At 37.4% G+C, this 26,450-nt stretch overlaps 1 protein-coding gene across 3 annotated transcripts in view; it reads right to left on the reverse strand.

Annotated features, from left to right (window-relative positions):
• SCAMP1 (secretory carrier membrane protein 1) overlaps positions 1-26,450 on the reverse strand; it is a 130,441-nt gene that overhangs the window by 4,701 nt on the left and 99,290 nt on the right. For 2 of the 3 annotated variants that reach the window (XM_004374473.3, XM_023729479.1), the window contains exons 7-8: positions 12,137-12,238; positions 8,783-8,900 (exon numbers count right to left, since the gene is read on the reverse strand). In XM_004374473.3, coding sequence (XP_004374530.1) covers positions 8,783-8,900; positions 12,137-12,238 — 220 coding nt within the window. Of the gene's footprint in view, positions 1-2,328; positions 3,839-8,782; positions 8,901-12,136; positions 12,239-26,450 lie in introns of those variants that run through there. The other variant, XM_023729478.1, reaches the window with a different exon arrangement.

Below are 26,450 nucleotides of genomic sequence, written 5' to 3' on the forward strand. Positions count from 1 at the left end.
TCAAAGAAGAAACTAGTCCACAGGACTAACAGCCCACATGAACCACGGCCTCAGCTACCCTGAGACCAGAACTAGATGGTGCCTGGTTACCACTACCAATCATTCTGACCAGAGACACAATAGACTGTCCTGGATAGAAAGGGAGAAAAATGTAGAACAAATCTCAAATTCCTAAAAGCAGCCAGACTTACTGGACTGGTAAAGACTAGAGGAACCCCTGAGACTATCACCCTCAGATACCCTTTAACTTGGAAATGAAGCCACTCCTGGTGGTCATCTTTCATTCAAATAATAGACTGACTTATAAAATAAACAATATCACTCATGAATACCATGCTCCCTTAAATAATCAAATATATGAGACCAAAGGGTCAACATTTACTCTAAAACAAAGATGAGAAGCTAAGGAGGGGCAGGGAAGCTAGATTAATGGAAACAGAACAAACAGAATGGAAATAATGAGAATGTTGACACATTGTGAAAAATGTAACCAATGTCATGGAACAATCTGTATAAAAATTGTTAATGGGAAGCGAATTTGCTACGTAAACTTTCATCTAAAACACAATATTTTTTTTTAATTGTATACTGTGGAAAGTAAAGAAACATGGCACTTTGTTTAAACAAAATAATCCAAACATATGTTCCCATTAAAGTTTACAGAATAGCATTTCAAGAAACCATGCTTTTATTAATATAAGATCTCTATCCACCAAAATTACTTTTACTTTATAAAGCTGGGAAAATAAAAATAAATGAATTATATATATATACATATACATATTTAAACATTCATTTGTGTGTTGTGTGTGGGTCTCTAAGCTCAATATTTTTAATTAAAATATAACATTTCCTAGAAACCCTCTATGAACCCTCCTGCCTATAGATCTGGGTCAGATTCCCCTCTGAAACCCTACATTTACAACTCTAGTACTCACCTTGATTTCACCCTGTTGAAATCCCACTCATCCTTCCAGATCTACCTCAAATATTACCCTGCTTTCTTTTGTGCCTGAACTAGCTGTGGCTCTCCCTCTTGTAAGCACTTAACAATATGCTGTACATCTTTTACGGCATATATATATATATTGTGTTTCTTTCTGTAGAGTTTGTCTACATGTCTTATTATCCTCAGCATACTTTTAGTACCTTGAAAGTAAGAGTTAATTTTTACTCATTGTTATACCCCTAAGACACAACACAATAACTTGCAATAGAAGCCACTGAATAAATATCTGTTTTATATCTACTAGGAATTAAACAAATGGCCCGAAATTGTCCATATTATTAAAAAAAAGTTACCAAGTAAGTGCAATACTGCTTTAACAGATTGTATTTATGTTGCAAAGTATAAGGCTTAATTAGGAATTAAATGTTTTTGAAAGGAGAAATACTAAGGATACCAACTGGGGACAGAATGTAAGTTACCTGCTGAGGAGTGTCAAATTTTTCCCCTAGGAATTCAAAAGTATTACTGTACCTACTATATTTTTAAGCAAATAATGCATGTGTTATGCCAGAACTGTTTTACTTAATTTCATTATTTCCCCATGTTATATGTACACAGGCACGTTATTTATGAAAAAATATGGTACTCTGTTCCCCTGAATGAAGATGACAAGTATCTGGACCAGCTTTTTAACAGACAATGTGAATTAATGGAATTACTTCATAATCAGGAGAGACTATAATGCTGCATGGTTCTAAGAAAGTAAAAGAGGGAAAGAAAAGCAGCATGCCTATTTGTGACTAGAGAAAAACAGTACAATGAAATTATCTGCTTTCTGTCCTAGGTCAAAAATATGGGTAAGCAATAAATAATGCTTTCAAAGAAAGTGAAAGTTGTCTTTAACTAAGGCTGTCACTTTACATAATAGGATATCTTCACAAAGCATTTAATGTAAAATGCCAATTTAACTAATAAATGAGGTTTGCCATTATTCTGGATCATATACCCAAATTCTATACTCTCACACAAATTTAAAAAATATTTTCACAACAGATTTTGATAAATAAATAAAAAAATTGAAGTACTTAAGGAAACTTGTTTTTTAAAGAAGAGAAACAACTTTTTTCTAAAATTCTTTTGAAATGCAAAGATATTGTTATTAATAGTTTTATTAATGTGAACATAAGTCTATGTACAATTTTTAAAAATCTCATGGAAAAGATTATCATTCAAAACTAAATCCCAAAAGGAATATAAATTACGCCCTGATGGCGCAATGGTTAAGAACCTGGCTGCTAAGCAAAAAGTCAGCAGTTCAAATTCACCAGCCACTCCTTGGAAACCCTACGGGGCCAGTTCTATTCTGTCCTATAGGGTCACTATGAGTCAGAACCGACTCAATGGCACATAACAACAACAACATTATCTATTTACCTCTTCTATATGAAGTTATTCTAACTCTTATACCAATTAAAAGAAGGGGAAAAAACTGGATTCCCCTGATATAAAGTTTCCTGTGACTCATTCATTTATTGTTATTTAACTCACAGTATCTCCCCCTTATTCCAAAACCATTATTCAACTCTAACAGATTACTATAGAAAGAGGGCCTTTTAAAAAAAAATTTGGAAGTACCAAAAGACCAAAACCAAACTCACTGCTGCCAAGTCAATTTCAACTCATAGCAACCCTATAGGACAGAGCAGAACTGTCCCATAGCATTTTCAAGGCTGTAATCTTTACGGGCACAGAATGCCACCTATTTCTTCCCATGGAGTGGCTGGTGGGTTTGAACTGCCAACCTTTCAGTCAGCAGCTGAGCACTTAACCAATGTACCACCAGGGCTCCTTATTTGGAAGTAATCTGAGAAAAACTTAAGAAATCTACATATTTGTGAAAAATAAGGATTGAACCCTTCCATTATCTATTAAGAGGTACAAGACACATATATTCTTACACTTCAGTTATTTTTAATTTTGATTATAAAACGACATGGGGGAAACAAAGATACTATCGTGCTCATACCGGACCCTCTACGTACCAATGATTATCCACTCCAATTATGCAAGGCTTCAGAAAGCCAATAAAATTCTAAAATTTTTACTTAATTCAATTGAAATACATATATACCTTAGAGCACATCTGTCTGGAGATGGCGAGACAGAAGAGTCAAAATAAAAGCCAACAATCCTAGATCCAAAATAGTGTTCACAAATAACTTCTAGAGGGCATCAACTGTTTATGAAGAGCCTGACCCCTAGTGGTTACAAACTACTGCTACATACCCATCAAAAGATTTTTTCTAAGCAGCTGGTTTTGAACAAGTGTCAAAAAGAAAATTAAAAAAGGAAAAAGAAAAATCAGGTGTTTTTATTGGATCTTAATTTCTATCATAAAATCCAAACCAAACGTGCTGCCGTGGAGTCGATTCTGACTCATAGTGACCCTACAGCACAGAGTACAACTGTCTCATAGGGTTTCCAGGGAGCGGCTGGTTGATTCAAACTGCTGACATTTTAGTTAGCAGCCGAGGAAAATGTCTGCCATTACAAATATGAAGACTGGCTCAAATGATATTTTAGCTTGTATTATCTCCATTTATTATACGTCAAAAATCATACAGAAAATCATCTCATCTGAACTCCTTACTTCACAGATAAGGAATATGAGACCCAGAAAAGTTTAGAGACTTGTAATTGGTGACTTCTTTAACTATGAAGTTAAAAAAAAAAAAAAAAATCCAAATAACAGAGTATGCTGCATAATCTCCATATTAATAATTCTATCTTCTTTGGAAAGCAGTCATGTTTATTTTGAATGTTTGATACACAACAAGCATAACTCTAAAACTCCTCCTTTGATGAGCCGAATCCTGAAGATTTATGTACCTGAAAAACGGAAGGGGAAATAAAATCGGAGGTTAAAGAATTCAGAGTGCTGCACGCAATTGTCAGTTACACAGCAGCTGCAGAATAAACACTTCCTTCACACCCTTACCTAACTTGTAACTTGACTTTTAGAAGTATGACTCTGAATTCTCTGTGCCACATATTCCTGGCACCACCGCCACTGCTTAAAATTCTCTCCATTCTTCCCTCAACAGATTTTTAAATGATGGTAATGTTCTTCCATAGGCCCTCTTCTCACTCCATACACACTACTTTCTAGGTTCACTTACATCAAGAAGTCAATAATTTCCAAACTGAGAAATGCAGACTAAAGCTCTTTCTTTTGCTCCCAACGTGTATATTCAAAAGCCCGCTATTTATATGTTAATGCCCTGCCAGCATTTCAAACTTCTCCCAAATTCAAAGTCTAAATCATCTCACCCTTGAATCTGCTCCTTTCGATGTACAGGTTTCCCCTGCTTTTTGTAAGTTCACGTTACGCCACTTCACTTTTATGAAAGGCCTACATCAGCACCTGTTTTCGCTGACCAAGAGAAATCCGAAGAGAATTTTCACTTTTATGAAAAAAGGGCAAAAAGCGGAAACAGTGTTCAGCGTTTGTTTGCAGGGAGCAGTTAAAGAGGCAGCGTGAGCCCTGAGAAGCAAGAGTGGTGTTGCCAAGCTCCTTCCCCAGCAACTGCACTCAGCATCTCTGCATCAAGCCACCACAGCTTTGAACTGTGCTGGTTGAGCATCTGTGCTGTCTTCCTGATTCTGGTAAGTGTACATACATTATTTCTACTTTATATAGGCTGTATATTTATCATATCATTCCTGCTTTTAATATATGTTAGTGTTATTTTAGGTTTTATGTGTTATTTGGTATGATTTGGTAGGTTATTTTTTGGGCCTGGGAATGCTCAAAAATTTTTCCCACATAAATTCATGGTAACAGCTTCTTCACTTTATACCATTTCAGCTTATGAAAGGTTTCACAGGAACATTCTACTTTCGGATAGCAGGGGAAATCTGTACTCTCTCTTCCTAAACAGCCTATCACCTACAAACCTGGGTGTCATCTTTGACTCTTCTCTCAGCCTTCACTTCCAATCCTCAAGTCAAATCAATCACCACCTGCTCATTTTCTCTTGACTACATCTATTTGCCACTGATACTTCCTTAGTTCTGGCTACCTTCATCACTAGCCAGCTTCCTAGTTAGTCTCCTAGACTTAGTTTCTCCAAGTATTACACCTCTGTCCCACAGATCTCAAATACTCCAGAATAATCTTTCTAAAACTCAAATCTTATCAAGTCATTTACTCTCCTTCTTAAAACTCTTCAACAGCTCACCACCACTCTTTGGAGAAGACTTCCTAGTTTACAAGATCCTGCAGGATATAGCTACCACTTACCTGTCTAGCCTTATCTTCCACAACCTTCTACCACCAACACCACACATTCCTCCCTGCCCCAATTCATGCACCAAGTTCATTCCCCATCCATTCTGAACTTCTTATAATTCCCTGAATTTGCCATGCTATCTCCTGCATCTAGAAATAAACGTGCATTCCTGCTACCTGGTATCTATTTATCCTCTCCCCTAACCCTTACCTTTTACTTAGTTAACTGCTACTCATCATTATATCCCAGTTGAGGCAGTATTTAAGTAATTAAGTTTTATTACTTAAAAAAAGACCTTCAGACAGCACACACTACAGGGGAAGTCAACACAACTGGACTAAACCAAAGCTAAGAAGTTTCCTAAATACAATCAAACACCTTGAGAGACAGAGTAGCAGGGGTAAGGGGTCTGGGGACCATGCTTTCAGGGGACATCTAGGTCCACTGGCATAACAAAGCTTATTCAGAAAATGTTCTGCATCCTACTTCGGTGAGTGGCATCTGGTGGTCTTAAAAGCTAGCAAGTGGTCATCTAAGATGCATCAATTGGTCCCAACCACCTGGAGTAAAGGACAATGAAGAACACCAAAGACACAGGAAAGTATTAGCCTAAGAGACAGAAAGGGCCACATAAACCAGAGACTTCATCAGCCTGAGGCCAGAAGAACTAGATGGTGCCTGGCTACCACCAATGACCACCCTGACAGGGAACACAGGAGAGAGTCCCTGATGGAGCAGGAGAAAGGTGGGGTGCAGAACTCAAATTCGAGTAAGAAGACCGGACTTAATGGTCTGAGACTGGAGGAACCCCAGAAAGCATGGCCCATGGATTCTCTATCAGCCCAGAACTAAAATAATTTCCGAGGCCAACTCTTCAGACAGGGATTGGACTGGACTGTGGGACATAAAGTGATACTCGGGAGGAGTGTGTCTCTTAACTCAAGTAGATACAAGAGACTAAATGGGCAGCTTCTGTCTGGAGGTGAGATGGGAAGGCAGAGAGGGTTAGGAGCTGGTTGAATGGACATGGGGAATCAGGGGTGGAAAGGAAGAGTGTGCTGTCGTAGTATGGGGAGAGCAATTAGGGTCACATAACAATGTATGTATAAATTTTTGTATGGGAGACTAACTTGAAGTGTAAACTTCATTTAAACCACAACAATTAAAAAAAAATTAAAAAAATAAAAGGTGGCAGTTCGAACCCACCAGCCTCTCTGGGGGAGAACGACATGGCAGTCTGCTTCTATAAAGATTTACAGCACTGGAAACCCTATGGGGCAGTTCTACTGTCCTATAGTGTCCCTGTGAGTCGGAATTGACTCTACAGCAATGGATTTGTTTATCATATTTATAAGTATAAAAACGAGACTTCTCATATGAAGGAGTCTTTAATATTGTCCTCAGATTTAATGAAAATGTATTTTAACAAGTGATTTTTCTATTTAATATTCAAAAAAATTAATAGTCCTGAGTACCTGTTAATTTTTTTTTTTTTCTGGGTAGAATTTCAACGGTATAAATGCAGGATGAAAATTAAAACTTAGTTACATGCTTTTCTAGAAAATACCAGGGGAGATGGATCCATTTGATGAACTAGATATGCTTAATTTGGAGTCAGTTCTGGACAGAGACAGAAGACTCATACAGGTCCTCACTGAGGCACCTCTATTCATGTTAGACTGTAAGACTGAAGAACGCCATTCTAGTAGAACGTTTTTTCAGCTGGTCACAAAGTTCATGCTCAGTTTCTTCATATGGCATAAAGTTTAGTTTTCCTAACAAAGATAAGTTTTTTTTCTATGAAATGAAAAGTTATGAAAAAGTGATTAGTTGCTTTTAACCATGTATTTTCTACAGATGTTAATTAATTCTGCATTCTCCACTAAACAGTATCAATAATACTGGATAATACTGAAAAATAATGAAAACCAATATACCTATGAATGAAGTTTCTATTCTTTTCTCCTTATCTGCAAAATTCCCTTGATTCACAAGCATCTACAATTTTACTGTAAGGAATAACTTATATATGAATAAAACACAATTAAAATGGGGGAAAAAAAAAAGACCTTCAAAACTAAGTTAGGTATCCTTCCTGTGTGCTCCCTACACTTGTCCCCATAACGGACATTAAGTCACTGGACTGTGGTGCCCATTCATTTGTTTCTCTCTCACATTAAATTGAACTCCTTGAGCCCATTCACAGACTAGTGTCTGGCACGTGCTCAGTTTGATAGCTCCTCAAAAAGTTGAACACAGGATTACCACATGATCCAGCAATTCCACTCCCAGGTATATACCCAAATAAACTGAAAGCAGGAACACAGATATTTGTACACCAATGTTCACTGCAGCACTACTGACAATACCTAAACAGTGGAAACAATCTAAATGTCCATCAACAGATGAATGAATAAGCAAAATGTGGTACATACATACAATAAAATATTACTCAGCCATAAAGAGAAATGAAATCATGATACATGTTACAACATGGATAAACCTTGAAAAGACAATGCTGAGTAAAATAAGTCAGTCACAGAAGGACAAATATTAATATGACCCCACTTACATGAAATATCTAGAATAGATAAGTGTGTAGAGACCAAATTTTATTAGCGGTTACCAGGGGCAGGAGGGAGGGAAAGAAAAGGGATCTCATTGTTTAGGGAACACCAAGCTTCTATTAAGGGTGATGAAAAAATACAGAAACAGAATGGTTATGGTTGAACAATATGACAAACATAATGAATGTCACCGAAGTGTACATGTAAAGAACAGTGAAATGGCAAATGCTTTGTTACGTATGTATTTAAGACAATTTAAAAAATAAAAATAAAAAAGAGAGAGAGACCCACCAAAGTCTTTATCATTTTGAAATATAGGTGTTATTCCCAGAGTTTCTATATCATGTTTGAACATAAGTAGAATATCAATAGTATACAGCCAAGACACAACAAAACTTTTAAATGAACAAATAAAAACAGTGATTTATCTCCCACCCTACGTAATGATTTTTTTTTTTTTAAGGATGGGAAAATGACCATGGCAATTCTACAGGAAGAAGTATAGCGAAGATAATGGAGCAGTTACTAAAAACCAAATTCATGTCATGATCCAGCCTGAACCCATCACCAGATCATTTTCTACTCAGCAATAAATAATTTAGTGTCTTTAAATTGTAAATACAAATAAAATGCTCGCACTACACAACAGCTTTACTTACATTTATTAATCAGGCTAACATACTTCATCCAAATTTAAAAAATGAAGTTGATACTTCAATTCATAAAGAAACCTTTGGTTCATAACAGGATTTTAAAATATTCCCTATTTACCAGAAGCTAAAAAGGTGAAGCAATTTCTAAAATGTATTTATGTATAACTTTTAGTTGTAGAAAGTAATCCTGAGAGAGCAAACTTACATAAAAAGAACAACAAAATGGCTTTAAGTTACACTGAATTACAGGCAAAATGGGAAGAATGTGACCTGACCATCAGGGTTCCTCACAAACGTTCACAGACACAGAACTTCACTTACCTTTTTAAACATGACCAGTGAGACGACCGCCGAAGCCGTGAAAAGCGCTGCTATGATGATCATCAGGACGCCAACAGGAATGCTTTTGTTGAGACCAGTGAGGGATGAAATCCACCCACTATGAATTAATTAAAAGTAAAATTAAACAAATTAATGCACATTTTAAAAAATAATGATACCTAACGCATATTCAGACTTATTATGAGGCAGGTACTATTCAAGTTCTTTACGTTATATATATAGAGACAGAAAGACAGAGTTGTGTGTGTATGAAGTCAGTTATCTGTGTGTGTGTACATACACACACATATATTAACTCATTTTATTCTCATAAAAACCTCATTAAGACAGATGTTGTTTTTTAATCCCTATTTTGCAAATGAGGCCTGAGTCACAGAGATTCAGTAACTTGCCCAAGGTCACACGGCTAATAAATCACATAGACTGAATTCAAATCCAAACCATCAAAATCCAGAGCCCGAAGTGTTTACTACCAAATTATATTGCATTTTAAAGCCTAAGAGCTCATTATTCCTTCTTCTAAATGATCATTTAAAATTCTGCTGAATAATGAAACAAAATATTTGCAAACCACATATCCAGCAAAGAACTAGCATCTAGAACAGATAAATAAAGAACTCACAAAACTCAACAGTAAAAAAAAAAAAAAAAAAAATTAAAAAATGGGCAAAAGACATGAAGAGACATTTCACCAAGAGGATATAAAGATGGCAAATAAGCACATGAAAAGTTGTTCAACATCATTAGTCATTAGGGAAAGGAAAATTAAAACCACAATTAGGTGTATCACTACACATGTATCAGAATAGCTAAAATAAAAAATATTGACAACACCAAATGCTGGTAAGGAAGTAGAAAAACTGAATCACTTCAAACATTGTTGGTGGGAATGGAAAACAGTACAGCCATTCTGGGAAACAGTTCGTCAGTTTTTTTGTAAGAAAACTACACATACAACTTCCATACGACCCAACAATTACACTCTTGGACATTTATCCCAGAGAATGAAAACTTATGGTGACACAAAAACCTATTCATGAATGTTCACAGCAGCTTTATTCATGATATCCCAAGACTAGAAACAACCCAGCCCAGGCCTCCTTCAACAGGTGAGTGGTTAAACAAACTGTGGTACATCCACATCATGGAATACTACTTAGCAATAAAGAGGAATAAAAAGTAGTAAGAAGGAATGATATACACCACAACCTAGACGAATGTTCAGGGAATTATGCTGAGTGAAAAAAGCCAATCCCCAAAGGTTATATACTTCATGATTCCATTCAAATAACATTCTTGAAAACATAAAATAATAGAAATGAAGAACAAATTAGTACTTGCCAAGGTTTAGGGAGGAAGTGGGAGCAGGAGGGAAGTGGGTATAGCTATAAAAGAACAAGATGAGGGAACCTTGTGGTGGTGGGAATGTTCTGCATTGTGACTGTAGCAATGTCAAGATCTTCATTCTGATATTATACTGTAATTTTACAAGATGTTACCCTTGTGGGAAACTGAGTGAAAGGTACATGGGATCGCCCTGTATTGTTTCTTACAACTGCATATGAATTCACAATTATCTCAAAATTAAAAGTGTAATTTTTAAAAATCTGAATTGCATGAGATTTATCTTAAAATAGCCATCCTGTATGCAGCCTTACTAGCAAACTCTTCTTCTGTGCTATTTTGTCACTATACATGCTGTATGTTCAACTTCAACTTTTTTTTTCTAAATTTGCGCTAGAAAGTAAAAGTACTTTAATCTCATAAAAATAAAAATCTTGTGTATTTTTTAAACATTTAAATCATTTCCTTTTCCTCAAATGCCAAAAATTAAATACTATTTAAGGTAATAATTAAAACTTTTCCCAAGAACTGATTTAAAAGACCTGTACAAATTCTCCGCAATATGTATGTCCACAAGGAGCTCTGCAAAGCTATCAATAGTCGTCTGACAGCCCATCACTACTCTGAGTAGTAGCATACTAAATTTAAGTCTTCAGCAATACTCATTACATGTTGATTTTAGTTTATGAACACAGTACAGCAAAGTTGTATCATATATACTTTTAGCTTACAAGAATTCAACTGTATACAACTCAGTCGAAAAAGAAAGAAGAGAGGGAGGGATAATTTTACAAATGTATACAATCCTGCCAATCATTTCACTCAAAGAATGTATGCTCCAGAGTGGGTGTGAAAAGAGACATATAAATCTGCTATTACTTCCTAGTCTGGGTCCATTAAGTCTCAGTTTCTGAGCTGCCTCACTAAATAAGCATCCTGTCACAGTTGAGAATGATTCTACCGTTTAAAGATGCATGTATACAGTCACGTGTCACTTAACGCCCACAATACATTCTGTGAAATAGGCTGTTATGTGATTTGGATGTTGTGCAAACATCATATTATATACACTACCTCCCTGATGGCGCCGCTGAGGTTGCCCAGCAATGGGAGGACGAGGTGACTCACCAGCGCCACCTTCAGCGGCGGGCCGCTCCTCCTCTAGGCTCCACACTCCCAGGATGCCCTGCAGGCCCAAGCAGAGCCTGGTGCCCTAGTCCCCATCGTGGCTGCTGTCCAGCACATAATGGACAAGCAGTAGCACCAGAAGCGCAAACTTGCAGTACTCTCGGTGTCTCCACCGCCGGTCCTTCATTGTTTACAGAGCACCCCAGAGCAGCTTGGGTGCCCGTCCTCTCCCTTGCCTCAGAAACCCCATCCAGTGGCAGCTCTTCCAACCTCTTCGGGTCCCTCCGCTCCTGGAGGAGTGGAACCACCAGGGCTGTGCATCCGCAAGGGAAACTTGGGAGGTGATGTATATGCAGTCAGATGTTACTGAACGGACATTATGCAGTGCGTGATTGTATATGTGTATGCAGTGATTCCACCTTTGAAAGACATGCCTGCATGTATATGTCTGCATATATGAAAATGTGTGTGTGCATACGCACACACCCCTACGCACCTAACATAGTACTTTACACATAATAGGTACACCTTTCCTTAAAATCTCTGAAGTTCTTTTCACTCTATTCCACAATCATTAGCCCTGCTCTCTCTCTGACCACTCTTTAGTTTCCTTTGCCTTCTTCCTCCTGGTGCCAGTTACATGTACCTTTTATTTAAATTACATATAATCTACTGTTTTAAAAAATGAGAACATAATCTACAAATAAGTTGGTTTATCCAAATGTTATGTCTTAGAAAATTTTTAAATTGCATCTTTCATCATTTTTGCTTTTCTGTTTAACTATTTTTTAAAAGCCATAAATTATGTAAAGATATTAGATTAACAGCTTAAAACTGGAGTAATTACAATAAATAACTTACCAATTGCCCCAATTATGAAATCCTGCAGCCTGGAGTACATGTACAGCAAACTGACAAATATAGATGAAGAAGAATACAAAGAATCTGAATGAACTGTCACTCCTTTTTTAAAAAAGGGAAGGAGGAGAGAAAAAGGGAAAAATGTCATTTTCTTAATACCTTTACATTCAATGCAACTGATATTCAACACTTTTTAAAAAATGGCAACTACTTGAGGCTTGAAATTAAAATAATAACAATATAGTAACATATGTGAACCCTTTAAATACTAGAAGAGGATGTCGTCATTATTCTAACCCTGTCCTTTCAGTTTCCAGCTGGACCACAATCCATCTTGGCAAAGAAAAAAAAAAAAAAGTTTTTGCTTTCCTTTTTTTTTTAAATTAAACAGCTTTACTAAGGTTTAATTAACATATAATAAACTAGAAATATTTAAAGTATATAACTTGTGAAGTTTTGACATATGTATACTCTTTGCCCAATAAAGAAAATGAACATATCTATCGTCCCCCCAAATGGTGAATATTCCCAAAAGTTTCCTTGTACCCATGGGTAATCCCGTTCTTCCTACCCCTTGTGCTCCCCTCCCTCCACCTCCATCCTGCCCGTCCAGTGCTTTCTGTCACTATAGATTCCAAGTCCATCTTAATCTGGAAGCTCCACTAAAACCTGTTTACCTTATTTGTTTAACCAACTTTTCTGTTTATGGACAAGGAGAAAGTAAAATTCATTCCACTGTACATTTACCATGTTAATTACGAATGATTATTTTTAAGCACTTCAAAGTTCTCTAAGATATAAACTCCATATTCCAGAACTTAACTCTTATCTCCAGGAGAGCATAAATCTTCCTCTATCTCATCTGTCCAAATGCAAAATCAGTCACATTCAAATTTTTAAAAGTTTGCTTTGTTTTTTAACTATACAAGCAGTCACTGGAATTATAGTTCTTTATATCAAAATGAAAGGAGTCCTGGTGGTACAGAGGTTACAGAAGTCAGCTGTTCGAAGAAACAGAAAGGGCCACATAAACCAGAGACTTCATCAGCCTGAGACCAGAAAAACTAGATGGTGCCTGGCTACCACCAATGACCGCCCTGACAGGGAACACAACAGAGAGTCCCTGATGGAGCAGGAGAAAAGTGGGGTGCAGAACTCAAGTTCCAGTAAAAAGACCAGACTTAATGGTTTGATTGAGACTGGAGGGACCCCAGCAGACATGGGCCCCGGACTCTCTGTTAGCCCAAAACTAAAACCATTCCCAAGGCCAACTCTTCAGAGAAAGATTAGACTGGACTATGAGACATAACATAAAACGATATTCATCAAGAGTGTGCTTCTTAGCTCAAGTAGATACATGAGACTAAATGGGCAGCTCCTGTCCAGAGGCAAGATGAGAAGGCAGAGAGGGTCAGGAGCTGGTTGAATGCACACGGGAAATCTGGTGTGGAAAGGAAGAGTGTGCTGTCACAGTATAGGGAGAGCAACCAGGGTCACATAACAATGTATGTGCAAATTTTTATATGAGAGACTAACTTGAACTGTAAACTTTCACTTAAAGCACAACAATAAATTTTTTTTTTAAAAAAGTCAGCTGCTAACCAAAAGCCACTCTGGGAGAAAGATGTGGCAGTCTGCTTACGTAGAAATTATAGCTTTGGAAACCCTATAGAGGCGTTCTACCCTGTCTTTCAGGGTTGTTATGAGTTACAATTGACTTGATGGCAGTGGGTTTGGTTTGGTGTATCAAAATGATATAAAAAAGTGAACCTCATTGTCCTGCTAAAAACAATTTTAAAGTATGAGGTAGCACTCCTTTCCAAAAGCCTAAATTTATTGAGGACTTAAATGCAAAAACTTGAGCTGGTCACAGTGCTAAAAAGCATATTAACTAGAAATAATTTCCCAGACACCAAATAGTAAAAAATAATCTAAAGTATAAACAAATTTGAGCAATACAGTCATCACATGAGTATTAAGTTCATTTGAGGAAAGTACCAGGTAAAGCTGAGGAGTTCTGAAAAAGCCAGAAGACCCCCAGGAGGAGGGCTGTTATCAGAGCCAGAGACAGAAAAAGTCCAGGAGAAAAAACATGATTGGGGGAGTAGAAGGACTTCTAGCACCTAGAATCAAAGGTGATGGGGGTCTTGTATGCAAGATGAGATTAGGAAGCTGACTGTTTTAATAAGCAAGTTTGTACATAGCCATCTTAAGTCAAAAAAGAAAGAACAGAAATGTAATTAGATAAACACTGATTTAAGCCTAGTGGTTCTAAGATGTTATCTGTCTCAGTTTACAACGAAGTATTCATGGTATCATGAATCCACCGAAGTAATTATTTCCTCATCTGGGTGGATAGGTAAATAGATGGATGGATGGATGGAGAGACAGAGAGAGAAAAAACCTCCTACTACTTGCCATCCTGGCTCTTCCAGATCAAAGTCTATTAGAGAACTGAATCTCAGAGAAGCCAGTGGTTTTTGGTTTAATGTCCCCCTAATGATATACTGTCAAGTTAAAGCAAACCCTTAAAAGTAATTCCCTGAATTATAATAAATCTGAGCAAATAGATTTCTAGGAGCTTGTAAAGTTTATTTCACATTCCAAATTAATACTAGAAATATTAATCACAACTACAGTTTGGGGCAACAGGGAGGATGTTTCATTATTTCAAAAGAGCTAACAGAAAATTTACATTTAACCACGATAACTAAAATAGTCAGCTTCTTTATCTTTGGCAACTCACCAGAATGGTTAAAAGCATGCAGCTTTAGAGACAGGCCTGGATTTGAATCTAGCCTCTTACACTTTAAGCTGTATAACTCTGGGCAAAATACTAAGCCTCTCTGTCTAAAATTTTCCATTTGCAAAACAGGGATAACAGTGTAGCCACTTATTTTATAAGGATGAAATAATACATATGAAGTGTTTAGCAGGGAAATATGCAGGCACACAATAAGCAATCAATAAACATTATTTGTTAGTACCTCTATTATACTAGCACAATAAAAACTTGCTGCCGTCAACATGATTTCGAGTCACGGTGACCCTACAGGACAGAGTAGAACTACCCCATAGGGTTTCCAAGGAGCAGCCGGTGGACTCGAACTGCCAACCTTTTGGTTAGCAGCCAAGCTCTTAACCACTGTTCCACCAGGGCTCCACTAGTACAACAGTACCAATAGTAAACTGTTTTGCTCACAGAAGTAATATTCTGCTCACAAGTAATATTTAGCTGCTGATAACAAAATTTGAGACACAGTAACTTCATTCGTAATACCAGAAACCAAGTAACACATGAAATTCTTGATAATGTAAAGGTATTAGGATAAAAAGAAACCTAAGAAGTACAGCTACTTTTTTTCTTAGTTACCTGAGAATCCAAGACTGTCTAAACTAGCCCCATTTTCCTCTAATTATTTTGTGCTGAAATCAATTCTTTCTCCAGAATGGGAGTTTCATAAATAGGCTTTAAACGGTAGGGCTATAACCCCCCAGATTATGCATAAACGTTTGTATACGTGTATTTTTCTTAGGAATAAGGCTCACAGACTTTAGATCCATAATGGAGTCTGCAACTGAAAAATATTCACCACCACTAGTCTAGTCTAGATGAAAAAGCACAGGACTGAGATGGATGATCCTGCCTGGACTTTGTCTTCTTCCGATCTATGTTCTTCCAGAGAGGCATAATGAAAAATGCTTGTGTAATGAGACTTTAAACCTAAACCACGACCTGGGTTCAAGCTCCGGATCTTTTATACTTAACTAACTCTATTTTGTAATAATAGCTAACATCTGTTGAACATTTACCATATGCCAGGGACCATGCCAAGCACATGCATTTCCCCACTTAATCCTTACAATACCTTCAGGATGTAGGCACTACTACTGACTCCATTAGGGGGAGGAGTTGTGCTCTGTTTTACCCTTAAACTACTCTTAGCTATACCATACCTAAATGTTTCTTACATACCTACTTTTACCGTTCTAGGAGCAATGCTACTCTACTTATTTGAATTTCTGTTTAACATCAGATGTGTACAAAATAACCAGCTAACAAAACACACAGTTGAGAACTGACTCACTAAAAGATATTTTAAGAAGTATTTGTCTCATGCACCTTACATTATTCCTGTATTTACTGCAACCTCAAATATATATAACAGTGCTAGGGATTTTAAAACTCTGAAACTAACACCTTCTGCACTTCAGCTAATCTTTAAGGAGATTATTTGACAGTACTGATTTACTCTGAAGTGCAAATGATGCCAGACAGCATAACCGCATATATCTTAACAAACAGGTTTGCCTTAAAAAAAGAACAGGTCGTGGAAAGAAGAAATAATGGTACTTTAAAAGAAACATTTCTAGATGGTGAAAAGAAAAACTAAAGTACCTTTAAAATTTCTTTAAATTAGTGAATAAATAAAATAGTTAAAAACTTAACAAAATAAATCTCTAGTCTAAGAATAACTTTCTTAACTCTCTCAAATTAAAACCAAAAGGTAGTGGGGGAAGGCTACTTCTTGATTTTTTTTAAACTTCTCTTCCCTCTCTTTTTATTTTTTATTTTATTGTGGATAAAATATACATAACAAAATACATGCCATCACAACAATTTTTACAAGTACAATTCAGCGACATTGAGTATATCCTTCAAGTTGTGCAACCATTCTCGCTACTCTTTTCCAAATCATTCAACCATCATTAACATAATCACAATGCCCTCTAAGCAAAACCTCTCCCTTCCCCCTCTCTCCACTAATAGATCTTTGGTTTCTAGATATTTGCTTATTTCATATAAGTAAAATCATACAATATTTGCCCTTTTGTGACTGACCTATTTTGCTCAGCATAATGTTTTCAAGGTTCTTGATTTTTTTTTCATTTAAACATTAACTGTTGATTTATAGTCTAGAAAATAAGGATACAGCTTACCTTTACATTCCTCCATGTTTCCATACCTACCATGCACATGTGCACTTCCTGTTTCCCTCATCTTCCCAATACAGTTATAATTTTGGTTAGATTAATATAAATTTGGTGAGTACTGCTCACTTGAAGGACCCCTGGTGGCACAGTGGTTAAGCGCTTGGCTGCTAACTGTAAGGTTGGAGGCTCGAACCCACCATCCACTCCGCAGGAGAAAGATGTGGCAGCCTGCTTCTGTAAAGATTACTGCCTTGGAAACTCCATGGGACAGTACTCTATCCTATAGGGTCGATATGAGTGGGAATTGACTCCATGACAATGGGTTTACTGCTAACTTATTTTGACTATGTAAATATTATTTACAGCTGAATCATGACATATACTATAATTAGTTTTCCCATCCTGCACAATCTTTTTTTTAAATTTTCCATTGCCTTTTGTTCTTGTTTTTTTTCTATGTACTTACCAATAATTGATCACTTCTCTCTCCTTAATTTGTGTAAATCTCTCTTAAAACATTCAACTCCATTAAGAATTCTAACAAGTTTATCTTCCTGCAGCTGTTTCTCTTAAAACCTCTAACCTGCTCTCAAATCTGAACTGACAGCTGGACTGGCCATCTGCTTGTCATCTTGAGACATCCCTTCAACATTATCATTATCTAGGAATAAACTAGACCTCTCTCTTGAGTTAGAGCTCCTGTTTTCTGGAACACATGTTTTCCTCTTTTTTGGTTTACTCCTTCATTTTGGCAGAACTCATCTTCTACTCTAGTAGATTCCTGAGTAATGATGCATGCATAGGTACAGTTTTTGAAATCCTACTGTAAATAAGCTTACACTGAATTTGATAGTTTAACTAGGTATAGACTTCTAGGTTAAAAATTATATTTCCTTCAAAATGAAAGCATTGCCCCATTATTTCCAGTCAGTGTTGCTACTAAAAAGACTGATGTCATCCTGATTATCGTTAAAATAAAGTTCCAGAAATTTCTTGGAAAGTAGGGGGGAATACGTGGAAAATGTAAGAGAAAAGATAAGAACATTAGGTTTGTCCAAGAGTTTCAATATCTAATTAACAAGCAGTTTTTTAACAAGAACACAGAGAAAAGGAGATAACCAAAGAAATAATACAATAAATTTTCCCGTATTAAGAACCTAAGACTCTGGAACTAAAGGTCCACAGAGGAGCCAGCATAACAAAGGAAGAATATACCTTTGCTTACCAAGACACATTTTTGTGAACTGTCAGAACGCCAAGGATAGAGACAAAATTTTAAATGGTTCCAAGAAATGGAGGGAAAAAAAAAAACCCACAAGTTGAAGAATCAGAATGGCATCAGATTTCTCAACAGAAATACTGAATGCTAAAAGCCAAGGAAGCAGTTTTCCAAATTCTGAAGGATGTTAATTTCTAACTTACACTCAACCAAACTACAAACTGAATGTGGGGTAAAAAATAAGTTATTTCTAGAAGTGTTAAGACCTGAAAAAAGAAGAATTTCCTTTGTACTCTTCTCTCAGTAATCTACTACAGGATGTAAAATAGAGACACAAAAAAAATTAGAGGAATAAAAAGGAGATAAGAGATCCTGGAATACGAATCTAACACATGAAAGAAAGAAAAGGTAATGCTAGAATAACACAGAGATCAACCAGTCCAAATCAGAGGAGGACAATCAAGGACTCCATCAGGGATGTTATAAGAAGAAAAAAAGGAAAGAGATCATCGGATTAACTCATTGTCATTGAGTTAATTCCTACTCATGGTACCCCCAAGTGTTTCAGAGAACTGTGATGCATGGGGTTTTCAGTAGCTACGATTTTTCAGAAGTAGATTGCCAGTCCTTTTTGTTGAGGCTCATCTGGGTAGACTCGAACCACCAATCTTTCAGTTAGTAGCCAAGTGCTTAACCATTTGTGCCACCAAGGACTCTTATTTGATCATAGCTTTTCAATTATGCCACAGAATATAGGAAGAATCAGAAGGTGGGCCATGCAGGTTGTGGTGTGTGCATGTACACAGGGGTGTGTGTGGGTGTGTGTAAATCTAAGCAAGAGACTAAAAACCAATTATTATCTAACTGTAGTAACTGTAGTAGTACGAAAAGGAAATGTAATCACAATATATTAAAGAACTCAAACGTAAATACTAATTATATAGTAATAAACAAAGAACTCTCAATATTGATCTTAATTAACATTATTATGTTATATGTAACGAAAGGACTGTGGGGAGAAAAGGCATCTGGCGTTAGGCAGAAATAACACAAGCTATAGAAAAGCTGAAGGTTCATCTTCTACAGCAGGAAATAAAGAGAAGACATCTAAAACTTAAACTGCTATGAATCGGAATCAACTTGATGACAACAGGCACGGGCAAAACTTAAAAAATCAAGAAACGGAAATTCATTTTCAGCATGATGGAATGAGGTCAACAAATCCTCTACCCAAGATGCAACAATAAAACTGGGCAAAACTGTCAAAAACAACAATTTCAATGCTCTGAAAAAAAAGGCATACAACAAATTGAGAAGCATTTATTCATGAAAACTATTGAACTTCGGGTGAAAACAGCATGAGTCTGTGGATCTTGTCTGGAACAGCTCCCATCCCTCGCATGACTGAACAGGATTCGTCCCAGAAATATAAGGTTAGTTTAATATCTGCAGATCAATCAATGTAGGATTTCATATTAATAGAATTAAGGACAAAAACTACACAATCATCTCAATAGGCAAAGAAAAAGCAGAAACCCTTTCATAATTGTTGTTAGGTGACAACGAGTCAGTTCCAACGCATAACGACTCTATGCACAACAGAACTAGACACTGCCCGGTCCTGCACCACCCTCACAATCATTGTTATACTTGAGCCCATTGTTGCAGCCACCGTGTCAAGTCCATCTTCTTTAGTGTCTTCCTATTTTTGGCTGACCCTCTACTTCACCAAGTATGATGTCCTTCTCCAGGGACTGATCCCTCCTGATAACATGTCCAAAGTATGTGAGACTAAGTCTCACCATTCTCGCTTCTAAGGAGAATTCTGGCCCTCCTTCTTCCAAGACAGATCTGTTCTTAGTAGTCCGTGGTACATTCAATATTCTTTGCTAACACTGTAATTCAAAGGAATCCATTCTTCTTCAGTCTTCCTTATTCACTGTGAAGCTTTCTCATGCATATGAGGCAAATGAAAACACCATGGGTTGGGTCAAGCACACCTTAGTCTTTAAAGTGACATCTCTGCTTTTTACCACTTTAAAAAGGTCTTTTGCAGCAGGTTTGCCCAATGCAATATGTCATTTGATTTCCTGACTGCTACTTCCATGGGTGTTGATTGTAGATACTATTAAAATGAAATCCTTGACAACTTCAATATTTTCTCTGTTTATCATGATGTTGCTTATAGGCCCAGTTGTGAGGATTTTTGTTTTCTTTATGTTGAGGTGTAAGCCATACTGAAGGCTGCAGTCTTTGATCTTCATCAGTAAGTGCTTCAAGTCCTCTTCCCTTTCAGCAAGGAAGTTTGTGTCATCTGCATAACTGACAGACATATGGGGGACTTTTCATAATAAAAACTCTCAAAAAATGGAAATAGAAGGTTCCTCAAACTGACAAAAGGCATCTACAAAAAATCTACAGTTAACATCATACTTAATAGTTAATGCTTTCCCCCTAAAATCCAATAACTCATGGATCTCCACTCTTTCTACTTCTACTTACCACAGTACTGGAGAATGTAGCCAGTGCAGTAAGGTAGGTGGATGGGGAGGGGAGAGAGGAAGGAAGAAAGGGAGGGAGGGGGGAAAGGGGAAAAGAAACGGGAGAGGGAGCAATGGTGGGAGGGCGGGAGGATGGGTGGAAGGGAGGTAGAGAGCAAGTAGATAGACAAACAGATAGAAGTAAGAAACAAAGGTAGATTAATTAAAGATATCCACTATGGAAAGGAAAAACCAAAACTTTTAATTTCCAGATGACATCATCGTATATACAGAAAACCCTAAGGAATCTATGCACGCGCACACAAATACAATACTAGAACTAATAAAGGAGTTTAGCGAGGTGGAAGGATATAAGACCATATACAAAGGTAAACTGTATGTCCAACTACTAGCAACAAAGATTCCAAAAGTGAAATTATGAAAACAATTCCCTTTAAAATAACACGTAAATAACACTAAAACCATAAAGCACTGCTTAGAGAAGTAAAATAATATCTACATAAATGGAGATATTCCATACTCATGGATTACAAAACTTAATATTAAGACATCAATTCTACCCAAACTGACCAACAAATTTAATCCAATTCTATCAAAATCCCAGTAGACTTTTTTTCCAAGAAGTGGATTCACTAGTTCTCCCCATGTGTTGATCAGTTTGTTGTTCTGTGGTGGCTTGCGCGTTGCTGTGATTCTGGAAGCTATGCCACCAGTGTTTCAAATACCAGCAGAGTCAGCGAGGTGGACAAGTTTCAAACAGAGCCTCCAGAATAACCCAGATTAGGAAGAAGGACCAGGTAGTCTACTTCTGAAAAAACTGGCCAGTGAAAACCTTATGAATAGCAGCGGAACACTGACATAGTGCCAGAAGATGAGCCCCTCAGGCTGGAAAGGCACTCAAAATATGACTGCGGAAGAGCTGACTCCTCAAAGTCGAGTTGACCTTAATGATGTGGATGGAGCCAAGCTTTCCAGACCTTCATTTGCTAAGGTGGCATGACTCAAAATGAGAAGACAACAGCTGCAAACATCCATTAAGAAACAGAATACGGAATGCACAAAGTATTAATCTAGGAAAACTGGATGTCATCAAAAATCAAACAGACCGCATAAAGATCGAATTCCTAGGCATTAGTGAGCTGAAATAGACTGGTACTGGTCATTTTGATTTGGATAATCATATGGTCTACAACGTCGGCAACGACAAATTGAAGAGGGATGACGTCACATTCATCTTCAAAAAGATTTCAGGATCTGTGCTGACGTACAACACTGTCAGTGATTGGACAACATCCGTACTCCTATAAGGAAGACCCTGGTGGCGTACTGGTTAAGAGTTCGCCCGCTAACGAAAAGGTCGGCAGTTTGAATCCACCAGGCGCTCTTTGGAACCCTATGGGGCAGTTCTACTACGAGTCGGAATTAACTCAACAGCAATCAGTTTTATGGGTTATAAGGAAGAACAGTTAATATGACTATTATTGAAATTTACACACCAACCACTAAGGCCAAAGATGAGGAAATTGAAAATTTTTACCAACTTCTGCAGTCTAAAATTGATCGAACGTGCAATCAAGACGCACTGATAATTACTGATCATTGGAATACAAAAGTTGGAAACAACGAAGAGGACTGGTAGGAGGTGGGGCCAAGATGGCAGAGTAGTCAGATGCTTCCTGTGGTCCCTCTTACAACAAAGACCCGAAAAAACAAGCGAATAGATTGTATATGACTCTCTAGGAGCCCTGAACATCAAAGGCAAAGTTGAGGAATCAGACTGAGTGGCAGGGGGAGGGAAAGACAGTTCGGAAGTAGCGAGGAGTTGCCAGATCTGACCCAGTGGGAGCCTGAAACCTTCAAGATGGATCAGCTCCTATGCGCGGTGAGGCTAGAAATGGCACTCGGGAGGCGATTTCCAAATTGGAAGAGGCCTAGTGTCACAGAGTCTACTTGGCCATCCAGTACCAGTGAAAAGCAGCACTCGATCGGCTAAAGGTAAGTACATGCGTCTGGCCTACCGTGGGGGAAAAAAAACCCTCCCATTTGGGAAAAATGTCTCTCCCATTTACCTCCCCCCTCCTCGCGCCGCACTGGGTACCAGGCCAGCTTTACCAACTGCTGAGTCCCTTGGGCCGGAAGTAGAACCCTTAACGTGCCCTGAACCATTCTCCCAGCCTTGGAGAGGGAACACATTAACAGGGAAAAAATAAGCTGCCAGCTCCCCTAAGCCAGGAACTCAGCGTTGGCACAGCTCCTTTGCCTAGGCACAGGCATAAGGGGTCCACAGACTTTGAACACCTTTCACCCCTGCATAGACTTGTGGGGGCCCATTTCAACAGCATAAGCCCTCACTACCGTAGTACAACAGGGTATTCACCTGAAGTCTAACTTCAACTGTTTCAGCTGTGAAGTGGCAGGTTTAGGAGGTCTAACACTACTCTGCCCATTAAGAAGGCTCCTCACCTGCACAAATCAGGAGCTTGAGGACTGGTGGCTCCACCCACACCACCTAGACACCTGCAACAGGGGTCCAAGAATAAGTGGTCAGCCCCAGTCCTTACAGCCAACAGCACTGGGTGCTCATACTCCGACTGCAAAACTCACCTACCTACTCACTCTAGGGAAGAGGGACACGCTTTCCTTTCAGACACTCTGGGGCAGCCATCGCCCGCTGCCTTCTCAGCACATGACCCCCTACTGAGCAAGATACCTGTGCCTACACCAATCACCCATGCCTGTCTAGGACTGTAGGTAAGAGCCTGCACCACACACTTCATGACCAACTACCTGGACACCTGAGTTGAATCCGTACAAGAAAAGTAAATGCACCCCTAGGCTTATATACTTAGTTAACAGATCTAACCACCTGGTGACAAGACTTTAGAGCTTCAAAGGCACAAATAATCAAACTAGCACACACGACCAGCATATTTGGGCATATCAAAACAAAACAAAAAGTTAGGACACAGTAGGCAAATGTAAAATAAAAAAAAATTATAATAACTTACTGATTGCTCAGAGACAACATTCAATATCAACGCACATAAAGGGGCAGACCATGATGGCTTCAACAAGCTCCCAAAATAAAGAATCAATAAATTTTCTAGAGGAAGAGAATTTCTTGGAATTACCAGAGGCAAAATACAAAAGATTAACAAACAGAACTCTTCAAGAAATTAGGAAGGAAATCATAAAAAATGCAGCGAAAGCCAAAGAACACACAGACAAAACAGTAACAGAACTTAAAAGGATTATTCAAGAGCATAATGACAAATTTAATAGGCTGCAAGAATCCATAGAGAGGCAGCAAACAGAAATTCAGAAAATTAACAATAAAATCTCAGAATTAAGACAACTCAGTAGAAAGTCATAGGGCAGAATTGAGGCAGCAGAATCAGAATTAGTGAGATTGAAGATAAAGCACTTGACACCAACTTATTTGAGGAAACTCAGATAAAAGAATTTTAAAAAATGAAGAAACTCTAAGAGTTATGTGGGAGACTACCAAGAGAAATAACCTATGAGTGATTGGAGTACCAGAATGGGGGTGGGGGGGACAGAAAATACAGAGAAAACTGTTGAAGATTGGTTGACAGAAAACTTCCCTGATACCATAAAAGATGAGAAGATATCTATCCAAGATGCTCATCGAACCCCACATAAGACAGATCCCAAAAGAAAGTCACCAAGACATATTATAATCAAACTTGCCAAAACCAAAGATAAAGAATTTTAAGAGCGGCTAGGGATAAACAAAAAGTCATCTACAAAGGAGAGTCAATAAGAATAAGCTCGGACTACTCAGCAGAAACCATGCAGCCAAGAAGCCAATGGGATGACATATACAAAGCCTTGAAGGAAAAAATCGCCAGCCAAGAATTATATATCCAGCAAAACTGTTTCCCAAATATGAAGATGAAATTAGGGCATTTCCAGATAAACGCAAGTTTAGGGAATTTGCAAAAACCAAACCAAAATTACAAGAAATACTAAAGGGAGTCTCCGGTTAGAAAATCAGTAACATCAGATAACAACACAAGACTAGAACTCAGGACAGAGCAACCAGATATCAACTCAGAGAAGTCACAAAAATAAATTAAAGCTAAAACACTGAAAATAGGGAAAAAGAGATCAATATGTAAAAGATAACAATATTAAAACAGAAAAGACTAAAAAAACGTAGACATAGATTTTTCATATGGAGAGAAAGTCAGGACAATATAAAGAAATAAAAGAATGGTTCATTTTAGAAAAATAGGGGTAAATATTAAGGTAACTACAAAGGAAATTAATAATCCTACACATCAAATAAAAAACAAGAAAAATATAAAGGCTCAGCAAATACAAAATCAACAACAATGAAAAAGATGAAAATACATAAGAACAACTTAGCACAGAAAATTAAATGGAACAAAGAAACTGTTAGCAACACACACAAAAAAAGACATCAAAATGACAACATTAAACTAATACCTATCAATAATTACACTGATGTCAATGGACTACATGCACCAATAAAGACACAGAGAGTGGCAGATTGGATAAAAAAACACGATCCGTCTATATGCTGCCTACAAGAGACATAGCTTAGACTTAAAGACACAAACTAAACCCCAAAGGATGGAAAAAAATATATCAAGCAAACACCATTTAAAAAAGAGCAGTAGTGGCAATACTAACCTCTGACAAAATAGACTTTAAAGTAAAATCCACCAAAAAGGATAAGGAAGGACACTGTATATTGATTAAAGGATCAGTACACCAGGAGGATAAAACCATAATAAATATTTACACACTCAATGACAGGTCTCCAAAATATATAAAACAAAGTCTAACAGCACTGCAAAGAGAAAGAGACAGCTCCACAATAACTGTAGGAGACTTCAACACTCCACTTTCAGTGAAGGACAGAACCTCCAGAAAGAAGCTCAATAAAGATACGGAAAACCTAAATGCAACAATGAACAAGCTTGATCTCATGCACATATACCGAACACTCCACCCACAGCAGTTAAGTATACTTTCTTTTCCAATGCACATGGAACATTCTCCAGAATAGACCACATACTAGGCCATAAAGCAAGCCTTAACATAATCCAAAGCATCGAAATATTGCAAAGCATCTTTTCTGACCATAAACCCATAAAAGTAGAAATCAATAACTGAAAAAGTAAGGAAAAAAAAATCAAACACATGGAAACTGAGTAATACCTTTCTCAAAAACTACTGGGTTATACACGAAATTAAGAATGGAATAAAGAAATTCCTAGAATCAAACGAGAATGAAAACACATCCTACCAGAACCTTTGGGACACAGCAAAACCAGTGCTCAGAGGTCGGTTTATAAAAATAAATGCACACATCCAAAAAGAAAAAGGGCCAAAATCAAAACATTAACCCAACAACTTGAACAAGTAGAGAGAGAGAAGCAAAAGAAGCCCTCAGGTGCCAAAAGAAAGGAAATAAGAAGAAGAACAGAATTAAATGAAACAGAGAATAGAAAAACAACTGAAACAGTTAACAAGACCAAAAGCTGGATCTTTGAAAAGACGAACAAAATCGATAAACCACTGACCAAACTGACAAAAGAAAAACAGGGAAGGAAGCAAATAACCCATATAAGAAATGAGATGGGTGATTTCACAACAGACCCAACTG

The sequence above is a fragment of the Trichechus manatus genome, unplaced genomic scaffold (assembly GCF_000243295.1).
Source record: "Trichechus manatus latirostris isolate Lorelei unplaced genomic scaffold, TriManLat1.0 scaffold00029, whole genome shotgun sequence".
Taxonomy (NCBI): Eukaryota; Metazoa; Chordata; class Mammalia; order Sirenia; family Trichechidae; genus Trichechus; species Trichechus manatus.